The sequence below is a fragment of the Pomacea canaliculata genome, linkage group LG2, assembly GCF_003073045.1.
Source record: "Pomacea canaliculata isolate SZHN2017 linkage group LG2, ASM307304v1, whole genome shotgun sequence".
Lineage (NCBI taxonomy): Eukaryota > Metazoa > Mollusca > Gastropoda > Architaenioglossa > Ampullariidae > Pomacea > Pomacea canaliculata.
Window position 1 is genome coordinate 2,381,322 of NC_037591.1, and position 26,309 is coordinate 2,407,630.

Genomic DNA, 26,309 nt, shown 5'->3' on the forward strand with positions numbered 1-26,309 from the left:
ACGAGTTCTATAATTATACAATTGAATTATGTAGCTACAGAATGAAGACTGCCCTGTTGGACCACCAATACTTACTACACACATCTGTCTACAGAACTACGAGGAGGCATGCTGACAGTTGTAGACAAAGACATATCAGTCGACGAAGATCCCCATTCCCCCCAACAGGCCGCTTTCTCGCGTTGATGGAAGTGGTGAGTGGTGGACTGCTGGCGCCTTCCTCCATCGTGTGGCAAGGAATCGCGAAATCGTCGGCGACGCGCTCGCGCGCACGGACCTCACATGTGGTTGGCTTCACAGACCTCCGCCGGGGACTTGCTGCCGATCACAGAGTCGCCACGCACGACTGACCTCAGTTGGCAGCCGCCACTCCAGCGGTATTGACGGACCTTTCTCTGCTCTCTTCCTGCCTTTTCGTCTTCGCTAATCTGGAGAGAAGTTTTGTGAGATTATTTTTTTTTCCTCCCCAGAGAACACAGGTCATTGTCGATGGATAACTCCAGTGTTTCGGTTCTGATCGTCGACTGTGAACACCAGAAAGTAACTACAGTGATCATACGTTTGAAGTGACCATCGTTGAGGATACTGTGTAAACGTTTGACTGAAATTGAATGATGGCAGTGTCGGCTTGTAAACGATGAGCGACAGCTTTTTATAAAGATATTGAGAAATTTACATTAAACTCTTTGTACAAAGTTCGTCACAACTGATTTTTTTTTCAACCACGCCTGGCTTGCTGCTTTGTGCCCATACCTGAACACACCTGGAGAGGACTTTACAAGGGGACAGTATAATAAAAGCTGAGATTTTATGACATATTCTCTGGCAGCTTTTTTTTAGGAGTGCTGTCTTCTTTGCTACAACTCGTCGAAGAAGGCACATCGAAGAAGACTTTTTTTTGCAATATGTTTCATGCAGCGGTGTGTCGTGAGATACTTAAACAACTGTCCGGCCTACAAAAGTCCATTTTACCTTGATTGCCCCCATCCTTTCTCTTGGCGGTGACTTGAGTGGCGAACATGGCGCCGAGGGTTTCCTTCGGGACGAAGTGTGTGACAGGAAGCTTCCTTCTGCTGCTCATCTGCTGGGAGAGTGTGACGGCCTACAACGACGACTTTCCTCTCGCAGACGACGGGGAGGACATGCTGGACAATCTGAACACAAACGAAGAGGTAGAGTCTGTTTTTGCTGCTACTTTCTTCTTTTTTCTGACCTGTGCAGGCTTTGTTCTGTTGGTTTCTTTCTGCACTGCGTCTTCCCTCTGTCCGTCCTTCACACACTCGTAAATATGATGTCTACACACTTTGTGCCTGGGCTTCTACTAATCAACAATGTTTACCGCGTAAACATTGAACACACACATATATATATATCTTGGACCCTGTCTCTATACAAAGCTGTTGCATTTGGCATTCCTTGCTTTCAGATTTTTGTTTGTTTTTTGTTTGTTTGTTTTTGTTTTTTTTGTTTTCCTAAACAAACTGCAGGAAAATGTGTTACAAAGTTATTTAAACTTCCTCTGTGACAAGAGGGAGAAGCTGTCCTCAGCTACTAACGGTTACATGAAGCAGGTTAGAGAGAAAAAAAACTTCTGTATTGTTTTTGTTATTCTTCAAGTGTTTGGAACATGAAGATCTTTTTAAACCGAATGAAAGGATTTTCCTTGTTTATTAGACACTTACATAGGGTTGAATGTTCAGTCTTTATATAACACATAGTTCAATGTCCAGAATGCCAAAGAAAAACAAGTTTGAAGTAACAAACATAAATTTTAGAGGCTATTAATGTAATTTATATAAATTAGAATTTTGTTGTGCTCCCAGCATTGTGTAAAGAAAACACTTATAGTAGACACAAACAACCAAGACACCAGAAAAAATGAAAGTGTCAATAAAAGAAAATCCTGAGAGATGAATTGACATAGTTTATAAAGGAAAATGCCAAGAGCTGTGGACATATTTAGCAAAAGGTGTGAAAGTATCCTCTAGAAACACTTTGATGTGACAAACTTCAAAGTGTAAAGTAACATCAGGATTATCTTGATGTGACATACAAAAGGTGTGAAAGTAATGTCTAGCAACATCTCGAGAAACCAAATAACAAAGCCAACGATCAAAGGAGCAGTTATCGGACAAATCTCGGGTTCTCGAGGCGAGCATAGCGGAAGATACCCGCCCAGACACAATGATTGAAATCTCTGGGTCGTGGACAAATCTTTCTGTCGCCTCTCTAATCCTGAGCTATCTGGCTTTAACACGAACATTCTCTCCCCGTGGGTCGCTCTCTCATGGAGGACCACAAGCGGCCGGCCAGCGGTCATGTCCCCCACAGAACTGGCGCAGAGCGGAGTGTGTTTAGAAGATTAATCGTTATCGCTCCCACCCGAAAATAAAGTCATCTACAGGCGGCACGGGTGACGGGGACCACAAGCTCCCTAGTAAGCCGGAACGAAGGATAGAATGGAATTTAAAGGAAACTGATTATTATTAACTTGATCCATATATCATTATTTTTTAAAACACTAAAGTCATTCGTGTTTTTGTTAATGGAGTCAGGGTGGATACCCACCCCAAGGAGCGCCACCGCCCACGGCGTAGCACCTCTTGGCAAGTTGGTGTTACCTACCACCCGGATATTGTGTGTGTTGCCACCCAGGTAGTGCAGGCTCTGTCGGCGTTTTTAAATTAATGACTGGTCGACACTTATTTCAATAAATAATTCGATGGAATTCAACGCGAGTCGCTTGACGAGAGACAATGGCGATGACAAGACTTTAATCACGAAGGTGGCACAATGAAGAAAGCAGGCTGTGTATCGAGAGTGAGTGAGTTTCGAATACAGGACATAGTCACAGAAGCACACAGTGAATGAGCAGTTCAATCAACCAAGTGATGGGGTGGGATAACCCGCGGATTGAGAGCGTCCAGCACTGTGCCTTAGCACGTGATTGATATGTTAGTACGGGACTAATACGTGCTAGGTACGTGATGAGTAACTTAAGACAAAAGAAGAAAACAGTCGTCGTAAGCAGTTCTGAGTAAAGTAAGTCCAGTACTTAGTAAGGTAAGTCTCGGTTGATTCCTCGCCGTGTACCTTGGCGCAGTCGCTGACGGGGACGCACTCAGACCAAGTGTCGACGGCGTCGTTTGATGGACGCGCTTCACACCTGTTGGTGTGTCCGGTGTGATAAGACTTCTCGCCAGGTGTCACTTGTAGCGTGATTTGCAGCTCGGCTCTTTCTCTCGCCAACAGCACTTCTGGCGGCGACATTAATGATGAAGACCAGGGAAGTGGGGAAGGATACCGGGTGGGGTGTGCCACCCCTCTCTGTGAATGGCTGTCAACGTTCGCACCCACATCTCCCTCTCTCTGTCTGTCTTTGCGAACTACCTTCAGCCGTCCGTAGAGCTTCGTTACAACAATATTGAAGAACCATAAGACAAAGCTGAAGTAAGAGCAGCAAGCACGCACGTGCACATCAATAAAATAACCGTCAAGTAGCTGAGGGCCATTGAGTACTCTTCACCAACTGGAGACGTGAGGAGATAACAATCTCGGCGGTGTGCTCCCTTGGAAAAAGATATAAACTGTTTCGTTCTTTCCTTTTCTCACGTTTTTTCCCTCGTGAGTGTTAAACATGATCCACAATATTTAAGTTGTTATCAGTGGAGGGAGAAACGTAACTTGATTACTAAATGTCGGATGTATCACACAGCTTTTAATTTATAGTTTTAATGACAGGCGAGAGTGAACTGTACTCGTGTTTTCTTTGTTTTTCTTCTTAAGGGGCGTTGGTCTAAATACAGGAGAGATACAGAAAAGGGCAGTTAGGAATATCAATATATATATGTGAGAATTAATTGAACACACATTTAGTTTTCTTAGTTTCAATGTTTGGTTGACGGGGATGTCGTTGGACAACTTGACAAGCACAAGAGGCTTAGAGAAACATGTGGACCGCGGTTTAAAGACAAGCATCACTGACTTCTGATCCAGCAACAAGAACTCTCTTGGCGAGTATCACTATGTGATTCAGAGGCACGTGCAGCATCCTTGGACGCACTATGACACAGTTACAGAGAACACACACACACACACACACGTACACCGTACACGCATAGGAAATCAGGCAATCAAGCAGAGGGACAAATGTCAACACTTACTGAAGCCCGTAAAGCCATTTTGTTCAGAGTTGTCGACAGGTACAGGTCTGACAAAAGCAAGCAAGTTCAAAGCGACGAATTAACTGGCGGCTGAAAGCTCCGCCATCGTCTGACATGTGGATGTCGCCTGACCGACAGACTAGTAACGGTCGTGTGTTCAGTCCTTACATCCATTTATTGTCAGAAGGCAAACATTCCTTAGCTTACTCAATAAATGCCGGACCTTCAGAAGAGGACCGCCGTCCGTTGTTGTGAAGGAACAAGCCGGCCTCCGACACCAAGGAAACCACATTTGTAAAGGTTTGGGCTCTCTGCCACCTAACGATTGAAGTCACTCCCCTTTCCATCAGCTTCACTTGCGGAAACAATACAAGTATCTTAGCTGAGTTGACAAAAGCCATGTTTGCGGTTAGCAAATATAATTCTGCTCTCAAAGACAGGAGTACTTGACATAGACAGGGCTCCTCGAGGCTGACTTGGGCTTACAATAATTCTGTTCTTAGCGAGGGCTGTATGAGGTGTGGAGTTCTCTCTCTCACACACACATTCTCTTTTTTTTTCCAAAGCACAGATACACTAAAACACACACACACACGCATGTACGCACGCCCAGACATTCTCTCTCTAAAACACCGGTATACACACACGCACATCCCTAGAGACACACACGAACTTGAACATATGTACAGACAAATGCTCACACTTGTACTCACACACACAGGCACACTTGTATACGCATGCGCGCACACACACACACTTCTCTATCTAGATCACACCTACACACACACATATACACACACGTACGCACACAGGCGCGCGCGGGATGAGGGAGGCTGCTGGGGAGCAAATGAGGAGGCAACAAGCATAAGCCAGGGCAATTGCTGTCTTTAACCTTTCTTGCTTTTCTCCTCTGGAATCATTCTTACTATCATTTACAGATGTCTGCAACTGCCTCATAATTCAAGACAGATAACTCGGGCAGGCTTCATCTGCTGAGCCGCTAGCAGGCGGGTGGGAGGCTGACGGGAAGCAGCACGACGAAGCTGCCGAGAGTAAACGATGTCGGCGATGTTCGCAGTTTACTGACAATTAGACACACCCCTCACCACGACACACACACACCCTCTCTCAGTGACTAGCCACGAAGGTCGTCTCGGAATGTAGGAAGGGGGTAGTGACCGAGGACTGGAGACGAGCGGGTGTGGAAGAGAAGGAAGGATATTGCACGACAATACATTCAGTTGAAATAAACGCACTTGTTCGTCACAACAGTTTATGGATGGTGACGAAAGGCAAACTTGCTGTTGTTGTTGTTGTTGTTATTATTATTATTACTATTAACCGGTAGAGAAAATCAGCATACACCTTGTCTTTTCTTGATTTGCCATCTGTTATGAAATTACTTATACTTTTCTACAGACGACGACGACGACGATAAAAGTACATGGATAAATTTCGACAAATGTATACTAATGAACGGAAATTTGGAGAATGTAATTTGAGAAAGATAGCCGGGAAAGAAACAAAGAGTCACGTGACGGCTTTACTGTTCTGTTTGCCGAAGATGAGTTTTCAGAATGTCAAGTGGGAGAGTTTCACGATCTGGTTATCGAGAGATTGTCCATAAATAAGCTTGATTGTGAAGCGATAGAAAAAATATAATCAGAGGTAGAATTGTTAGCAGCAGAAATCAAGTCTTTTCCTCAATGAGATGTTTGTATGTTATTGTTTTTATTTGTTGTATAGTTTCTGCGTTGTAAGATGTTGCTTGTGGTTCCAAATATTCACGAGAAGCGGAAATTTGAGAATAAAACAATTCCCTTTTGCCCCTACTCCAGAGAAAAGAAGGATGAATAATTTCTTCTATGTAGACTAATGCTAAAATACTACTACTAATACACATATTTCTACATACTTACTCCCAAAGTTTCCCCCCTTTCACGAGAGGCAGTGGCCAGTGGCGCGTGACCAGCCCGACAGCGCGCGGATTAGGAGATGGATAACATCATCTCTCAGCGCTCGCTGTGCATCGTGTTTACGCTCGACACGGGGGCCGTGGTCGTGGTGGTGGGGGAGGATGGGGAGGTGGTGGTGGTGGTGGGTGGCGGCGTAGGTGTATCGGCCTGCTTCCTGTCGCTTGTCGAGTTCCGACGATAAAGTCATTAGCCCAGTTCCCACTCATCGCCTTGTCCATAATCTCGCACCAGTGGAAGATTAATGTAGCAGAAAAATGTGTACTCGAGATGTTTGTTAATATGAAGGGGGTTCTTTTGCCTGGTAATGGCTTTCACTTTAGGGGCTTTGCTATAGGTTGATAAACATCTTTCTCCTCTGTTTTTTTTTTTTTTGGTTCTCTCTTTCTTTTTTCTTCCCGTGTGTTTGTGTGTGTGAATTTTGTAAAACCTGTCAGTTCCTGCTACAACTGCAACAAACTCCCAGGTTTCTTGAGAGGTTGTCTGCCGGGAGGTCAACTCTCTCTGAAGGTACGCTCAGACTAATCTTTCGAGCTGGTGTGAACGATGAACAGTATTTTTTAGGATCACTCACTTTCATTCACTCACTCATCCACCCATCTACCCACCCCTTTACTCACTCACTGACTCTTTATCTCACAACACGCAGTGCTTTGTATTTTTGAGATGATGGCGGGTCATTCTGTCCATGATTGACGGGTATCTAATAGTGTCTGGGGTAGGTAATGATGACGGGCTAGTAATTTGGTGCTCGGCAAGTGGAGAAGATGGGTAAGTAATGACGACTCTTGGTCTTTGGAGGGAACCAGTCATGTAAGAATGTGGGTAATTCGCCGACAGTAGTTGTGCACCTTTGTTTGTATGGTGATGAGGTGCAGCTGGAAAAGAAAAATGAGAGGGGAAATGACACTGAGGATGACTGAGGTTAATGACGACGACAACGAAAGAAAAGTCCTCAGCTGGACTATTTATCTATTCCTGATTTCCAGCGTCGAAGTCTACCAGCGATGATATCTGTTCTGTAAGTGTGTTTATATAGAAATAATATAAGACATTTTTGCTGCAACTGGTGCAAGTGGTCGGAGTCGCCAAGCGTGGCTGACTGTTCAGCGGGGTGGAGCGGAATTATCTCCCTTGCCGCATTGCCTGCTCTTGCATCCTCATCCATTTCCTCTGTGCTTTCAACGGTCAACCCACTCTGTAGTTAAGTGGGAGAAATCTGTTTTCTCTCAATATTCTGATAACTAAATCAAAAAGTCGTGGAATGGCAAGCATATATTATAGGCTCAATTTTGTGCAAAGGCCGACTTTACTGTCGTCAAGCCGTTCAGTTGTGCACGTGCAACATAGAGGATGAATAATGGGCGTCTTACTAACTTGATTACCATGGAGTTATAGACAGTCTGTCAAATGCATCAGCGAGACATTTTATTTATTTGTAATCTTTTAGTACAATAAAAATAAAATAATGAAACTGCACAGATTATTATTTCAAAATTAACGTAAAACATCCCCTTCGTACCTTTTTTATCTTACAGAAAAAATTACGGAAAATTGAAATGTACAAAAATGTGTATATATAATATCTCCACATTGTCTGTCCAGTATTTTGCCGGCCTAAGTTACAGAATTCTACAGCAGGATGTCAGGGGTGTAAAGGCCCGGACGCTGATTTTTTTTTCCTAAACGTCCCAATGAAGGGAAAATCTTCGGAAGCCTTCGGAAGCGTGACGTCAGCGACCTTGGCCGACCGTGCTCAGAGAAACCCTTCGCTTCAATCTTTGAAAGCTGTGAAAAAGCTATGAAACTTGCTCTGGGGCTAATTCAACTACTGTTAAACACTATGAAGGGCTGCATTAAATTAATTGTGACAGTCAAAATAACTCAAAGCCTAAAACTGAGGAGAGGTAAAGGTATAATATATGAGAGCCAACACAACACAATGTTTAACTACAAGTTCAGCAGGTTAAACCCTTCGCTTCAATCTTTGGATGCTATGAAAAAGCTATGAAACTTGCTCTGGGGATAATTCAACTACTGTTAAACAGTATGAAGGGCTACATTAAATTAATTGCGACAGTCAAAATAACTCAAAGCCTAAAACTGATGAGAAAAGGTAAATAATAAATGAGAGCCCAAGAACGCAACGCGGACAATGTTTAACTACAAGTAGGTTAGATTAGAGATGACTGTCAGATGGCCTCTGTGGCCTAGTGGCTAGAATCCTCGTCCTAAAATTGATAGGTGTTATGTTCAAATCTTGGAGTGGGGTTTAATTTTTTTTTTTGCGTTGGGATGTTTTCGTTCTCTAATATGATCAATTTCTGTCAAGCCTTTCATGGAAAACCATATAATCATATATAATCATATAACAAACGCCCATTAATTTTGTTTGACATGATTGACTATGTAGAAATCTAGGTGGAGCTAATTTTTTGTGTATTTTGTTTATTCTTTCCCTAATAAGAACAATTCTATGTCAACCATTTTATGAAGACCCACTACTATATAAACAGCGATCTTAGAGGTGGGGGTGGGTGGTTGGATTATTCTTTTAAAGAGGGAACTATATATTAACTTTCATCATAACTGATCGAGCTGCAACTGTCGTGCTGTTCAGCCAAATGTTTGTGTGGGAACTAATGCATCGCAAGAAAGTTTGTGGGGAAGGGGTGATTATATATATAGGGGTATTAGAAAAAATATATATATAAGCAGATGTCTGTGTGTGTATTTAGTGGGTTTTATATAAGATTATACACAGCTAGATTACATGATTTATCTTGGCAATCAATAGGTTTTCGTAAACTAGCTGTGTACAGTCTTATCAATAGACACATAATCTCTACTGTCATACTTTGACATTGAAATGTTCATATTTTGCACTAACAGATGTTTAAAATTGCGTCAGTATAGTAATAACTATTATATTTATTATTATAGTAATAATTTTCGTAATCTAGCTGTGTACAGTCTTATCGATAGACACATAATCTCTACTATCGGACTTTGATATTGAAATGTTCATATTTTACACTAAGATATTTAAACATGCATCAGTATAGTAATAATAATTATTGCTTTTTGAAAGAACATATTTTTTACTTTTTTTATCTGTGTTTCTTTCCTCAATTCGAACCACTCTCAGCCACTGCGAGATTAAGTTGTTGGATACGCCTTTGCGAAGTGATCTGTTATTTCAAACGATCGAGCTAGTATTCAGCGATCGAGGGGTGTATTAACTTTTTATCATCAAAACTTAAGTGAGCTGCAACTGTCGTGCTGTGCAGTCAAATGTTTGTGTGGGTGTCACGAGCTCACGAATTGCCTTCTCACACTGCGCAGGGGTCAACAAGTGCGGATGTATGTCTTGAATGTAACATTGTCAATTGTGGTAGACTCGCGGATCAAGGACGTGTTGTGATGCAGCTCAATAAAAAATCAGCCCTACTTAAATAAGAAGGTAAGTTAGATTTTAATTTTTATTCGTGGCTTAGTTGATCTGTTTCTATGTAAATGTTCGTCTGCTATTTTGTAGCCAAGTATCATCACGAGCTTAAGCAATTGTGTCTCCGGTTTATTTTTGCTCGTCGCTTAGTCGGTTTCTTCGTAGTGTTCCGTCTGCTATTTGATTTTCTAGGATTGTATTCGTGGCATTATATAGTATTGTAGCGTGCTAATTAATATATTGCACACAGACTGATTTTTAATTCATATGAACGAAACGTGTAATGTGCTATTGACATTCAGCGATACTGAACGACCGATCGTGTATAGAAGTCCGTGACTGAATCAAGCAAAGTCGTTTTGACGCTTAGGTTTCATTCTTTATTTCCGTACTACACAGTAAGCACAGTTACAAGATGTAATAAAATACATAAGTTTATGAACATGTACTGTATTATTACTTTAATATGGACACAGACCTTTCCAGATGATGACAAAATGTCACATGATTTGGGTGTTTAAAAGAATGGTTGTAAATAAGCAAAAAGTAGACATGGAGAGAAAAGCATGAAGCAAGATTTTAAACTGGACATCATTACCAACTAATTCAAAGTAGTATGTTTGCAATAAAAAAAGTTGAAGCATTTATATTTGAAGGGATTACAATCAACCACTTTGAATGCAAAATAAGTCTTACAATAATAATAATAAAATATAATTTTGCTACTATTACCTTGTTTTTTTCTTATGTTGTCATTATTAAGATTTATGCATCAGTCGGTCCATAAGTAATGCTTTAGCATATCACGATTAAATATTTCTTGTTTTCATGCGCAGTGTGATCACCACAATTTTATTTTTCAGTGGAGATCTCCAGAGACGGGAGCTAATTTCCAAATACCACATAAGTATGAACCCTCGTGCTTCATATTAAGATGGGTGTAGCTACTAAAATCAAGAACATATGGCTATGCAGATTGTTCATTTCAGTACACATTCTCCTCACAATGTTACATTGTCCCAGTGTGCAGTGGCTATTGTTATTAATAATCTATTTAACTGTAAAAAAAAATCTACCAGTGTAGAAATGATTTACCACTTTACTATATTCACAATCTAAATGCTTATAAATTCCAGCTGTTATTAGCTTTAAAGAAACGAAAAGACCCTCAGCATATTAGCGGGATTTGTGAAGATATTACTAAGGATGGTGAACTAAATAAATGAATAAAATGTATATGTGAGATATTGTACATTGCAATGGATGGGAGTGTGTACCCCTTGGAGGGTGAATAAATAGTAAAGAATACAGAATGTATGTGACAGGGAGAGAGAGAGAGAGCAAAAGTTAGGTTTTATTTCAACGGATAAGACAGTATGGTACTATGTGGAAATAGTAATCACGGTCTTGTAATCAGTGAGTTGAGGCGTGATGTCTCATTTGCATTGGGGCATTTCATTACATACAATCCAACACATGCAGACATAAATTATTACACTGGAAATTCATCACTGCATAAGCAACATGCTATAACCCACAAACAGGTAGAAGTGTTTATACAGCAAATCATTCAACTGGGAAACACAAAGAAAAGAAATGAAAAAGACAACACTTCACAAGTGTACTACTCCTCAAACTTTTTGTGCAAAAAAATGTCTTCCTTTCTCTGGGGAGGAAAACATAACAGAATCAAGAAATCAGTAGTCTGTAAACCCTACGGGCTTAAAATGTGTGACATTTACTCTTTCTATCAACAATGAAACCTAGCTGGTTAAAAAGAATCGAGCAAGACAACACCACTGCAAAGATTCTCTTGACTAGTCATTCCATACTTAAAAACATACCGCAGACCTCTTCAGTACTGTTTATTGTTGTGTTCCCTCTGTCGCCCCTTCACCTACCCACCCTCAGCCAATCCACAAGCTACGACCGCGGCTATTGGAAATACCTTCATTACTTCTAACCCACGGATTATTTCATTAGAATTCGCAAAATAATTTACATCATGCTCTTTTCAAAAACTCACATAAAAGTATAAAGTGGCATTCATACCTAACATTATTTAGATGGTGTTTCTTTTACATAAACACACATTTTACATAATATAATGTTCTCAAATGTCTTTACTCAATTTTGTGGAAGATTCAATAGCATTACATAATTATTATTGCAGTTTCTTATGTTGTTATCCATTTTGGAATAAGTTTGAGTGAATGAACATAGCATTGAAGTAATGGTAACTGTATATCAGCTCATTGCTTTTCTCAACCCCATATTTGCAGGAAAGGTTACATACAGTTGTACTAAAGCATAAAAAAGGGTTAGTAATACATATCTCTACAGAGTAATTATCTATATACAAAACTGAGTCTATTTGTAAGGTAGATATCCAAGTACTTGATAAAAATTTACAACAGACAAAACCATTCCACATGCATCTTTCTTTTTCTCCAATTCTGTAGTTACAACAGTGCTACTATAAATTTTACCTTCATTAGTGTTAGATTCATTTACCACATCACATCAAGAAAAATGAATAATTTAATAAAGCAGCAAAATAAAATCTTTTGTCACACACGTGTCCAAGAACATGACTCCATTCTCCATTGTTTATCATTTTAACAGCAAGTTTATTACTAAATAGAAAAAAAAAAGCCTACAGTCATCCCCTGGTAGACACCAGAAGAATAAATATTTCCTATAAGAATAGGTCTATTTCTAAAGCCAGCTTTCACACAGAGCTTGCTACTCATAACAGACTATGCTTATTTTGTGATTTCAACCCAACCCACTATTTATCAAATAATTAATGATCACTTTGCATGGTGGCACTTTCCAAGGCTTTTGTTGTTCTTAACACACTGACTAATACAGTGCGCTGCTTTTCGTTGTTTTTTTCTGGGCAGAAGCTGGCAGCTTTCTGATACTTTTCTCTTTTTTGTTTTATCACAAAATTCGGCATTAATAGGTTTCCTGCCACTTTGCAAGCACTGCCTGCCCCCAACATATGTTGTTCGACGGGCAATTGCTGATGGTTGAACAGGAATAATACCTCGTCGAACAACTGAAGAGACTCCGGTGTTATCTCCAAAACAGGAAAGTGCTGTTGAAAGTGCACTTGTGGTGCTTAACTTTGCAATTTTTTTATTAAAGAGGTCAACGGCAGGCAAAAGTTCAGTTCTATATATTTTCAATATCTTTTTAAAAGTTTATCAATGTTCTTTTTTAAACTCTTGTATTATTAAAGCATCATTAGAGGTAGGGATGTCAAACTCGTCCTCTGAGTCATGCGTCAGTAATTCTTCAACCCTGTTGTTGTTGTCAGTCTGAAATGGTGTGTCGACAGTTTCCACATTTGTACTCGAAGTACATGGTTCTGGACGTCTTCTCGAGTATCAACAAGAGGCTGGAACCATTCTGCTGAATATTGTCTTGTCCAGTCGCTAGGTGGAAGAAATGTCTCCTTGATTTGGCATCCCTAACAGGAAATATATTTAATGAAGATACATTAAAAAATTTCATGACAGCGTGCTGGTGCTTGCAGGGTGCACCTGTCATGCCATGTGGGCAAGAACACATGTCTGTGTTCATGTCTACTTGGTATGACTTACCATGCTGCTGCTCACTTTTAACTTCAAAAAGAAGATCTCCTACAGCCTGAACCATTTCCCTCTTAATACTTTCTGTTCCATATAAATAGCGTCTGCTAACCGTAACATCTCTCCTACCATTGGCAAGGTCAAGCAGCCGCCTTTCATAGTAGGCAGGAAACCGTGTTAATAAGAAATCAAGCAGTTGCTGAATGTTATATGCACGTGTGCGGCAGAAGATCTTATCTTTCAAAACATGCATAGCTGCTTCACAGTAGTTGTTTGTGTTATTTCCACGAACAGGAAGGTCTTTTCTAAAAGTGACTGCCCATAGACTTCTTCGTTCAAACTGCTTTTCTAAATACAGTTTGAATTTGGGATTGACCCTAACAACATCATCTCTACAGGCATTATCATAAACATTAATTATTTCATCATCACTCTGAGCATAAACCATTTTCTTGATGATGCTCAGTAGATGAGGCCTGCTTTCTTTTTTACATTGTTCCGAGCCTCCCAAAGGAAACGCCAAGTGGCCTGAAGTATATGGAACGTACAAAGAAGAAGTGTTGCTTCAGGGAATGTAGCTTGCAGGCTCTGCCTTTCAGCACTACTGTCATCTGTGAGGTACACCTGAGGTCCTCTATTACCTCTTCCAAAAAAAGCATCAGATGGCAAAAGTTCTTTATATAGTAACAAAGCATCTGTTATTACTTCTGTTGCTTCAGAAGAAACAATAAGGCAGCCTAAAGGGAGTCCACCTGCAACACTGTGAGTGAGAAGCAAGAAAACTCTGCAGTCATACCTGTCCATCCCACCTGAGGCATCCATAAAAACAAGTTCACCACTTGCACGGTGCAGTCTGTGCACTCTCATCATTAGGGGAGTGCAGACAGCTATGGCTATCTTCCCTGATGCTGTTTCTTTTACCTTGCAGAACTCCCATTTTGTTCTGCATTGAATGTCCTGCAAGCTGTCTTTAGGCTGTCAATCAACAGTTCTGAAGAGGTTGGAGAGTATTTCTCATCAAATACTTGCTTGTACAGTCTGAAATGTAGGGGGAGAAAGAAAATTGAATAGTAAAGAGTGTCTTAAATTCTTTGTTTTGAATAAATTAAAGTTAATTAACCCAATGGCTCAGTCCTTACATCGACCAAATACACATGTCATATTAGCTCATCAAAAGAAGACTTCACTACAAGAGCTAAAGAATGCTATAAGAATAAAATAAAAACACAGAAAAACGTTTTTAAAAACTGACGTTTCATGATCCAAACTAAGGATTCTATCCTGACATTCAACACCCCTTATAATAGAAGAAAAATAGCTAAATGTTCAAATCATAGACATTTTAGCCACTATTTACTTCTCATTTCTTCATCAAATCAATATTGCAGTTTCTGATAAAATTCTATAATATAATGAACCAAAAACCCTGATTGTAAGGGTATAACATTATCAACTATACTGTATTCTAATGCTCAAGGCACATATTTATTTATGACAACTTATTTTTAATTGCAAAGTAACAAAGTAAAAGTATAAACATACACAAGTAAAGAAACACTAGGGACTTCAGGATTATGTAGAATGGGTGAAATTATGGTCAAGTCATGTGTAAAATGCTATGAACATCAAATTCTACTGAAAAACCAGCTGCAGATGTTAAGTACCTGTGGCAAAACCCCAGATCAGGACAAACAGCTCTGTCAGCAGCCTCATAAACATAGTTTTCGCCGTGTTCCATGTGGAGGTCAAGCTTATGCAGTTCAAGTGCTGAAGATGCACTATGGCCTTTTGAAAAAAGTCCCTTGAATTTGGTGATTGTTTCATTATTAACATCCCTATGACGTAGAGAATCAGCACTATACAGACTATGATTGTGAGTGTGTTCAATCGAAGGCATGTAGGGAAATCTCTCAAAGCGGGTCTATGTTCTTTGGTCTGCAAAAAAGGATGTAACATCTCACTGACTGTTCATTGCTACAAAAGTTATATAACCATAGACCCATCACAGCTTCAACAATGATCAAATGTCTTCCTCATATTTACTATGTAAGTGTTAAACAAAAGAAGTGTTCCATTTAATCCACATGGATGCATATACTAAAACAATGCATACAAACATTTCTAATTCAAGAGGAGTGCTTGTACTATTAAAATTAATGTCATACAGACTGTAGTTACTTTGGTTTAAACATTAACAGACAAAATATGTGTAAACCTAACATAATGCTTTGCCCATATTCATTATCTTTCTTTTGATCATCATAATATTTACACTTCAAGAGTAGTACCTGCTGAGTTTTCCAAGCTGTCTCTGTACAGCAATTGTTAGCAGAGCTGGACATTCTGAATTCTTGGAACCAAGACGGCTGTTGGCTGTAGCAGAAACCGGGTTGGTATTGTGCTGGCATCTGAAGTATTGTTTATAAATATTTTTGCCCCCGTCCTTTGCTGGCACACTGGCTCTAGCACGCAATGTAACCTTGCTTCTGTCTTGAAATTTCTGAAGCCACAGTTTTGCACTATCTGTATCAATATTGCCAGCCGGACTTCACATATGAATTTTCCCTCAGATTTTGGCTGAAATGATGTCACTTTATACCTGTAGCCAAGTGGTAAAATTTCCTGGAAATGTAAAATAATGAGATAAGAATTTTGTCTGTAATGTTATAGCATTTGGCTATGCAAGTATTATAAATAAGTGTAACTGATTGTGATAGATGTTTGTTTAAAAATACAAACTTAATCTAATACATATTCGGATGTGCATCACTTTTACAGTAGTAAATATGAACACCACAGGAAGAATTCCAGTGGTTATGACTGTGATCTCCACTGTTTAATCATGATATTTATACATCTTTTAGATCTTATTATTAATATTCATATTTTGCTGTACAATCCTCATGAAGATATATAAACGTTTTATATTTTGGTAATGATGAAACATATCTGGAAAAGTGAGAAATCTTGGTATGTGTGTCAATGACCTTGCAATCAGTTGCTTCATATATTTCTATATTTGTGTGTATACATTTCTACATTTCCTTATACTGTACTTACATTCAGTTCTGGTTTTAGAATACTTTTAACACAAACACACATGCAAACTGTTTGATTTGACTTATGGCAAATTGGCATTTGTCATTCTGTCTTTACATTTATAACATATGCAATTATAAGATGCATACTTGGATGTTACAACATATGTAAAACATAGCATACACTCAGTTTTGACATTACTCTTTATAAAATGTATGATTTTCTGATAAAACTTTATTTTGCTTAGCGTCTAGTAGATTAAAGTGGTAAGCGGTCCGAAATACTTTGAGAATCACTGGATTAGACCATTTAATTGCCGATTCGACCAGCCCATAGTCAATTCGATCACATCATCATCCACGAAATGATTCAACTATGACTTTTTAATAAATCAGGTTTGATGAAGTGTCTTTTATCAGGATTGGTTTACATGCGCGTGTAATCTTTGTCACTTTCATAGTTTCTTCGCGCGCCTAATTCAAGATATTCGTGGCACCTTTGGATCGTCTGCCCCACTATGTCTCGTATGAACCCGATTTCAAAAGAAGTTTGTGAGGTGATATGATCTTATTACTATTTGCTTGTGCGAGCGTTTGACAACAAATTCAGTGGTCGGCGCGCGGTCGAAATGTGATCGATCACGTACTTGTGGCCGATTCTCGCGCGCTTTGCTTGCAGTTATTATTACATCATGTTTTTATCTAAAAAATAAAGTCAGTTGAATGAATCACACTTACTTGCACACACTTAAGTTGCTGCTCGTTACAGGCGTGATCACTCAAAGCAGGTGTGGTGTCTGGTGCTAGATGCCATCCTAACATCAAAATGGACTTGTTCCGCTTGAATTTTTCTTGGCGCGTTTTCCGCGTCAGAATTGTCCCAGATTAGAAAAGGGCGATTCAAGTACAATAGGTATATTTGCGGATGCGATTTCCATCTTAAAAACAATTAGTGAAGCAATTGTCCAATGCAGTGGTGGGTCTTCATGACATGGTTGACATAGAATTGTTCATATTAGAAAAAGAATAAACAAAAAACAAAACAAAATACATAAAAAATAGCTCCACCTATAGATTTTAACATAGTTGATCATATCAAACAAAATTAATGGTCGCTTGTAACCACTAGATTTTATAGTTTCGCTTTGCAATCAATAGGTTTCCGTGAAAGGCTTGACAGAAATTGATCATATTAGAGAACGAAAACATCCCAACGCAAAAAAAAAAAAACAAAAAAAAAAAAATTAAACCCACTCCAAGATTTGAACATAACACTATCAATTTTTAGGACGAGGATTCTAGCCACTAGGCCACAGAGGCCATCTGACAGTCATCTCTAATCTAACTACCTTGTAGTTAAACATTGTCCGCGTTGCGTTTCTTGGGCTCTCATTTATTATTTACCTTTTCTCATCAGTTTTAGGCTTTGAGTTATTTTTGACTGTCGCAATTAATTTAATGTAGCCCTTCATACTGTTTAACAGTAGTTGAATTATCCCAGAGCAAGTTTCATAGCTTTTTTCATAGCATCCAAAGATTGAAGCGAAGGGTTTAACCTGCTGAACTTGTAGTTAAACATTGTGTTGTGTTGGGCTCTCATATATTATACCTTTACCTCTCCTCAGTTTTAGGCTTTGAGTTATTTTGACTGTCACAATTAATTTAATGCAGCCCTTCATAGTGTTTAACAGTAGTTGAATTAGCCCCAGAGCAAGTTTCATAGCTTTTTCACAGCTTTCAAAGATTGAAGCGAAGGGTTTCTCTGAGCACGGTCGGCCAAGGTCGCTGACGTCACGCTTCCGAAGGCTTCCGAAGTTTTTCCCTTCATTGGGACGTTTAGGAAAAAAAAATCAGCGGCCCGGACAAGACCGGGTTGGTCCTTATTCATCGAGAATCCTAATCTCTCTGTTCTAGCAATATTAATTACCCCACTTACAAGAATTATCGTTTCAATTATCACCTTAAAAAGTCGTCGTCGTCGTCGATGCTAAAGGAATTTTTATGAATGACAGCAATCAGGTCGCTACTTAATTCTACAGTTAGTAGGTAATCCGGGGTCACATTTATTTGGGGGTCAAACGTTTGTTCTTAGACCTAGCCACCAATAATCTTTGTCAAACTGTTTCCACATCCAGCCACCAATAATCTTTGTCAAACTATGTTTCCACATCCAGCCACCAATAATCTTTGTCAAACTGTTTCCACATCCAGCCATCAATAATCTTTGTCAAACATATATTTTCACATCCAGCCACCAATAACCTGTTTCAACCGTGTGTTGCCAGACCCAGCCATCCAGGCGGCCCATCGACCCCAAAGGCAGCTGGTTGCAATTTGTACGTCACTCGGAGAAAGTGAACACCCGTAGGCAGCCCAAGAAGAAGAAGAAAAGAAATAAGAACACAGTGCTTGTAAGAACACAGTGGTTGTAAGAACATTTACTTGCTTACCTGAACACCCGTAAAACATTGTTTACACTGAGTCGGAGCCTCGGTTTACAATGCATGTGCTGAGTGAATGAGTGAGTAGTGGGAGAAAATATTGAAAAATTATTTTTCCAGGCTTTACCTAGTCAATAAAACAAATGTTTTTACAGAGTTTCAAATGATCCATTTGGAACCGATGGGGAAAACAAAACAGCTTTAATTGCTGTGTTAAATTTTCTCTTGTGGTTAGCTCATGCTTTCGCATGCACGAAGTTTAAAAAACATTTAGCAATAATACGCACAATCAACAAACACCCAATACATACAACCATAAACAAAAGTGTAAAACATTACTACAACTAAAACAAAAAAGTTTCTCTGCTTTTAAATACAAGATAAATTTATCAGAGGGTCAAGAATCACCGAAACATTGATGATGCTAGTGACGATGATAATATTTTTTTCAGCAATGCCCTCCTGGTCCCCCTGGTCCGCAAGGTCCTCCGGGTCCCCCAGGTCCACCAGGAGCGGAAATGACGCAGGAGAAAATGATGGAAGAGTTTAAGGCTTTGGTGAAAGGTAAGATCTTTGGTCAGAGTTCAAGTCCAAACAGACGCATTTAATAAAATACTAGCAGTATCATCTTCAGATGACAGCTCAGTAACAGTTACAGACCCCAACAGCATACTGGCCGTGGGGTCAATGAAGTGAGTGGCTCACTGTGTCCAGGAAATTAATGTGCGAGTTATTTACTTCTTCTGTTTACCTGTCGGCTCCGTTTTATTCCACCTCTCAACCATACTTACGGGATTCGTATTATGGTGTGAGTAAAAACTACCCGTACGTCTTAATCACCTACCTGAAACTCTTTTCACGAACATTTCGCGACTATTATCCTCCTTCCTCCATTCCCTCCCCCTCTCGACCCCCGACCCCCATCTTAAAGTGCGTCCCACATGCAGCGAGCGCAGGTTAGGACAGCACCCAGCTTACGCCAGTAACACCCGGTGTGCACAGGTTAAGACAACACAGAAATAACTCCGCCAGGGGGCGCGCGGTGCTCACGTGACCGATATCCTGTGGGACGCGTCAGACAAAATAAACCACCAGCTAGCGAAAACATCCACAGTAAAATACAAGTGACAGACAGCACGGCCGATAAATGCTGGGGGGGGCGCCTCGGGGGCTCGGGGGCGGAGGGCTGGGGGCACGCGCCAGGTGACGATGATGTGCGCACGGCGCCTTTAAAAGGTCTGTCGGCGCGGCTCCTCGGCGTATCGCGACCCCCGCAATATTTATGGTCCATCTGAGCTGACATATACAGCTTCATCAGTGTTAAGACGACCTTTTATGAAGGCAATGTTCATAAAACACGTGTGTGTTGAGCTTTTATTTCCATTTGCCAGCAGACGATTGATAAAGCATGTTTTATTTACGGAGGTGTAGGTCGACAACCGGGTCTGAAAATTGACGCATAGCTGAGATAAAATATTGTTTATTTATTTAACAGATTGCTACAATAACATTCGTTTTGATTGGATCATTTAAAACACATGTACGTGTCGATGCAGATGAGCACCCTTGAACTAGATTGTTTTGTGATGAAACATCTTTTGAAGATGTAACCTATACATTGCTTGTTATCAGTATTAAAACATCTTCACTATTGCATCCTTATTTAATTAAACATGCGCATACTAGTATTCTAATTTTTACACGCAAAAACAAACAAAAAACCAAAAGCACACACATCAGTTTTCGTTTCCTTCCATGCGACACACCGGTTGTCACGTGATTTTTCTGTTTACCTGTCACCTCCATATTATTTGATTACTCAACTATATTTTAGTGGCATCCGTGGTTTTCGTGTCGGTAAATATCACTCACGCATTTCTAACCGTTGGCCCTTAGCCAAGAGACAATTCCAATATTGTTTTCCAACACTTTGAACTTGTTATTTCGAGTTACACTCAGTAGTCACTGCTTACATTCTCCACCGGTAAGTTGGGTCAGCCATTTGAAACAAATGAGGGGCGTCGTAACCCATGGTTCCAGGTTCCACCCGATCTGTAAGTGGACATTATTCACGCCCACCCCAACAGAAGATACCTGACTTGTCAGGGATGCTAAAGGCGGCGGAAGGAGAGAGCAGAGTGAGCTCTATGGTACACTGGCCACAGTGAACCACTTGTAATCTGTACAGTCTGTACAACCACTACACTTTGGGACAGTTCAACATTTTACCCCGAAAGACAAATAAAATCGATACAATAAACAGTATTTGCTCTGCATTTTCGAAAACAAAAACCCTTAACGGCAAAACTGTCAGATGACACTTGTAACTTGAGTTGTCCGCTGTTCACACTGAAGGTTGGTTGTCCTGGGTTCATATCTCGTCTCGGGCACACTGTTCTTTCTCTGCATGCGGTATTTGCTTACAGGGTGACTGCCTCACCCACCCCACTTGTCCACTACTCATTCAGTAAAACTTCTTTGCAACGATTCAGATTTCATTGATTGTTAGAAATTTGGGCTCGTTCTGTCGGCTGTTTACAGTTTTATATTAGTTATTTAACTCAATAATGGACCCAAGAAGAGAGATTTTTTTTATCTTTAAATTTTTCTTTGATTATGGGAAATTTCTTTTCGTGAATGTATAAAGACTGGGAGCTTTTCTGAGCACGTGCTGTAATTGTTGTTTACCCGTATCAGCCTACAGACACCACGTGACCAACCCTGTCCTACTACAGCTGTGTTTGTAATTATGTTTGTGCTCAGCTCTCTCCTAATCGCTATGGTAGTGTTTATAATTATTGTTGTGTGATATGAATACTTTTTAAATTATATTTTCTTTCAGAAATCGCAGAAAAAAGAGCTGAAGAACTTCTGTCCGAGAGGGTGATTATCTGTTTATTACAAGGATTAACACTCAGTTCTATGAACATTATCCCCAACTTACTCTCTGAACACGAAGAAGACTAAGTATTGAAGTTAAACAGTTACTGATTTGGCAGTTAGTATTCGAACAACATGTGCGTTATGCTTTTCTTTTTTTACTGACTGAGAGAAGTGTTTACTGACTGAGAGAAGTGTTTACTGACTGAGAGAAGTGTTTACTGACTGAGAGAAGTTTACTGACTGAGAGAAGCTGACAAAGGTTTTAAATGTAGCTATGAACACAAGTGACTCAATCCTTGTTCACACTGTCCTCATCATTTTTCAGTGTGAAGCTTGTACATCGTTACTGAACGGCAGTTACTTCACTTCCACCCGAGGTGGATCAGATGTTGCTGGTTCCCCGAGTGACGGCAGCTTTCCACATGCGACTGCGCAAAAATATTAATGTTGCAACTGAAACTTTCTTGGAATTACAGAATTTTCACCAGGTAATGTGTCACCATTTTCTTTGCGTCCTCTGCTCTTCTTTCTATCCATAATCTATATTTTATACACCCTTTGACTCGAACGCAGTGAGTTTGTTTGCAGTCAGTGTGATGTGGATAACTGGGGCTGGGACAACATCTCTGAGTCTTCACATATGTTTATTCAGTAAAGCACTCAGTTTTGGGGTGGGATGGGCAATATATCTCTTGCTGTTGCTTTTGTCACACACACTAACGGCGGTGGTCGCTGGTGCTAATCCCGGCTCTCGCACATCCGATTTACTGTTCATTTTCTTTTTTGTGACCTTTTGATGGGCTTGCGAAAGGTCAGCAACGCCCATTCGCTTTCTGGTCGTGTTCTTTGAGTCGTGGGGGCGGGAACATATCCCCGTGCAGATAACAGATGTTGCCCCCCTCTAACACACATATGAGTAGGCACGCACGCACACAAGCATGCACGCACACACACAAGCACGCACGCACGCGCACAAGCACGACGCACGCGCACACACACAGGCACGCACACACACATACGCAGGCACGCACGAGCACACGAGGGAAAAGTCTCATATTTTCTCTGAAAAGTGATCTTCGATTGTTAGCGTTAGTCGTGGTAGGGAGACACATGACCGGAAGTGGTTTTTACGGTGTGGTGTCGCAATGTACACTGTAGCAGGCCAGAGCTCTCATGGAATATTAATCGTTTCTTTGCGTGTTTGTTTCTAAAGCATAGATCACAGTTTTCACACTAACTTACCAATAATCTACGTTTTACGAGCATGGTCCGTATTCATGAAGCCACGATAAGTCTCTACCCAGGGGCAAATTATGGAAATCAAGGAAAGACATCGTTTCCGTAGTTACGACGAAGTGTCTACACTCCCTGGATACTGATTTGTTATTTTATTTTAGGGAGTCTTTGTTATAACTTATAACCATGGCACCCGCGGGGAGACAACTTGCGTGAAGTGTGGACACTAGTCATCGCTACGGAGACAAGATGCTTGCCTTTGTTTACCCGGGACAACGACTTATCCTCACTAGATGAATCACGACCCCACATCGTGTAACCCTAACTTTTTGTTCTTCTTTCTCTCTCTCTCTGTGACAGCCTTTCGGAAATGGAGCATTCCAGAGAGGCCACGTCTTCAACGCCAAAGATGGCCGCTTTGTGGCCCCCAGGGATGGCTGTACCAGTTCGCCGCCAACCTCCACCTCAAGCTGCGCCATAAAGGGTCGCGAGAGCGCATGCGTCAAAACCTACGGAAGCGCGACTTTGTCAAGATCCAGATTTGCATCGACTCCCTGTGTCAGAAAAACATGTAAGTGCAGGAACACAGTCCACTACTAACCGGTTTCCCTCTCTCTCTCTTGTCTCTTAATTAACCTGTCCTGTCTCTATCCCTTTGTTGATTACATTTCCATCGTCACTGTTACCTAGGTGTCTTGCTGTCTGAACTTTAGCCTCATCGTTGCCCAGCTTTCCGTGTACTACAGATAAACAAGGTCTTGTGTGAGAGCCGAGTGCTTGCTGCTATGAGAGATTATGTACCACATACATGACACGTTTAGTACAATCATTTTGTGAAATATTATGACACTGGAGTTAATGGCGGTGATGCTATGATATCATGTGTGTCACGTGACACATATCGTGACACTGTGTAGGTCACTGGAGTACATTACTGGCTTGGACACCAACAGCCGGATCTTTACAGTCAGTGTTACCGGTCTCCTCGAAATGAAGGTAAATTGTTCTTCTTTTTCCAGTCCATTTTGTAAAGATCATAAAAATCTTCCCCTGCTGATGTCTCGATTTTACGGGAATTTTCAATCTGCACGGACACTTTTATCTTACTGTAAATTAAAATAAGTAAATATATCTTGGCGTCTTCCATTGTGTTCCTCTAGCCTTCAGTACAAGTACAGAGCTTACAGCGTGTGTAGACTAACAATGTCTTGTTTGTGATTGTTTGATCGTCGACGATGATAGTGTTTGTTGCTTGTACCTCTAGGATGGGACGAGAGGCTGAGTGCATAAATGTGTCAAAGGTCATGGTAGGCATTTCCTTCACAAGTGACGGAAAGATGGAGGAGAAGGATTTGATATGTATTCAACCTTACTTTTACAGTCAGAATTGGGGACAGGAGGAAGCACCTCGGTGTGTGGTACTTGCTTCGTCTTAACATTGCGCCATGGATTCCTCCACGATCACCCTCCGTGATATTACTGCTTGCCTCCCATCCCATGTCGTATTCATGCATGTCTGTTTGCTTTGTTAATTTTCAGAGTGGTCAGTACGCCTCAGTGTACGTGGATAATGCGTCTCGGATGACAGTAAAGATCCAGGGAGACTCCGACTTCACAGGTATTCTGTTTGGCGTATAGCGTCACGTGACCTGGCCGGCCCTCAACAGACACACCGCTGTGACCCCCAACCTTTGACTTTCAGCTGCACCTCGGCTGACAAAATGAGATATCTGTTTGGACATATTCAGGCTATCATCGTCAGGATCGTTACTCGTGTGTTAAGTGATGTCCTCGAGTTCATCCAGGTAATGGTGCCGCCTGATGTACAGGTATTTGTTCTGTGTCCCGTACACCTGTGGTCTGTGCGCTGGCTCCCTTCACTGTCTGACAGCAGAACAGTTATTTCTCTCAGCATCAGACCACCAGACCTCATGTTCAGTCGTACATTCATAAACTGAGCTCATAACAGGAAAGAAGAAATTCATTTGTTGTGAGCTCCAGGTCCCTGGCCTTCTCACACGAAAGTCATTGCGCATCCTGCAGGACGAACTTCTTTCTGCACAACCCAACTCCAATCCTACAAGACTCGACTTGTTTCAACGATGTCGTGAAAGAAAAACACGTTTTTTCCATCTGACATCAGTGAAAAATTTAGCAGTTTCGTTGTCTCTTGATAAACTGTATTACATGTTGTGACAAAGCTAGAATGTTCTTAGACAGCTGTCACGGTAACGGCGCTGTTCCAGTATTGTTATCATCACAAATGTGTGGCATTTCCATCAGACAGCTGCTGATTTCATCCTCCAGCAGCACAGGGGATGGGATGGAGCATCAGCAGTGAAGCATAGTTGTTACCAGGCAACCGATACAATGGACCCCCCGCTTCTGTGTGCTCTTGACCTCGTGCACCACAAGGTGACTGCACGCACGTGCGACCAAGAAGTCGCAGTCTACAAGTCTGCTACAAGTTCTAATCTAGGTTGGAAATTTTTTTTTTCTTGCAGTTCAGTTGTGGGCCACCTGTTTCACGAAAGCGTGCATAATATAAACCCAAGATTTGTTGCTAAACACTAATATATATGTACATATCCAACGATTTCAAATTGTAATTTTTTTATTTAAGCATCCTGGTCATTGTGACTTCATCGTTGCATTACACATCTACATTTGTATTTACTGAGTGGTTGTGACTCCTGTATTGTTTCTAATATAGTTTGTGGTTTTGTGCATATGTATGTACACGTATTTGTGCATCATATTTTAGTATTATCTGACAATGCATTTACACTTCCGTACATATCATAAGCAAGGAAACTTGCTGCACGTGCAACTGTCACAATAAAGTCGACTGGAAGAAAGAAGACAAACAGGAAACCATAACAAATAAATAAAACTTTTGTCATCATAATAAGAAAATACGTTAATAAGCGTGGATGATGCTCTGTGTGTGTGAGTGATGGGACAGAAATTGAAAGGAGAAATTTAAGGAGGAAGCAGGTAGCCGAGTGGTTAGATCATCGAACTTCCCCTAGTCAGTTATCAGTTCATCAGTCGGGAGTGGGTACCTGACATCAAAGAGGACTGGGGAAGGCAAGGTAGTGAGGGAGAGGAGCCCCGTCCTAACAAAAAGCTACCCCAGAGTACAAATGTTACCTTTACCTTTTTTTTAACATTAAAAAAGTGTGGGTTTCTTTTACTTAAAGGATTTTTATTTTATATAGTATTTTGGCATTAAGTCCAAGTCAAGTTCCTGATATTGTACTTCTAGATTGTAACGGCCGATCCTTGGCTTTTACTGACATTTGCTGGCAGACCAAGGGCCAGTACGAATGGTAACCACCTCGCAATCGTACGGTGCATGTTGTAAGATTCTTTGGTGTGATCGATCATTGTTGTATTTTATTCCGAGTTACCGCAATAAACTATTGGCATCATGCTCTTTGCTCAATGTTTTGTGTTATCAATTTATATACCGTAGAAAGTAAACATCAGATTTCATTCTTTCTTTTCATAATTTGTTTCGGAAAC

The 26,309-nt window shown here is 40.6% G+C and overlaps 1 protein-coding gene and 1 long non-coding RNA gene across 2 annotated transcripts; both read left to right on the top strand.

Moving 5' to 3' along the window:
• On the top strand, positions 1-25,999 carry LOC112557370 (adipolin-like). The gene is given in 10 exon segments (XM_025227175.1): positions 1-1,172; positions 18,507-18,632; positions 19,115-19,226; positions 21,505-21,545; positions 21,871-21,902; positions 21,904-22,033; positions 23,142-23,217; positions 23,220-23,352; positions 23,699-23,777; positions 24,321-25,999. Coding segments are annotated over 10 exon segments (981 nt in total). The 5' UTR covers positions 1-1,019; the 3' UTR covers positions 24,420-25,999.
• LOC112557371 lies at positions 9,270-11,427 on the top strand. The gene is made up of 2 exons (XR_003097947.1): positions 9,270-9,599; positions 10,448-11,427. It is a non-coding gene; the product is annotated as an uncharacterized LOC112557371 (long non-coding RNA).
• Positions 26,000-26,309: the final 310 nt, after the last annotated feature.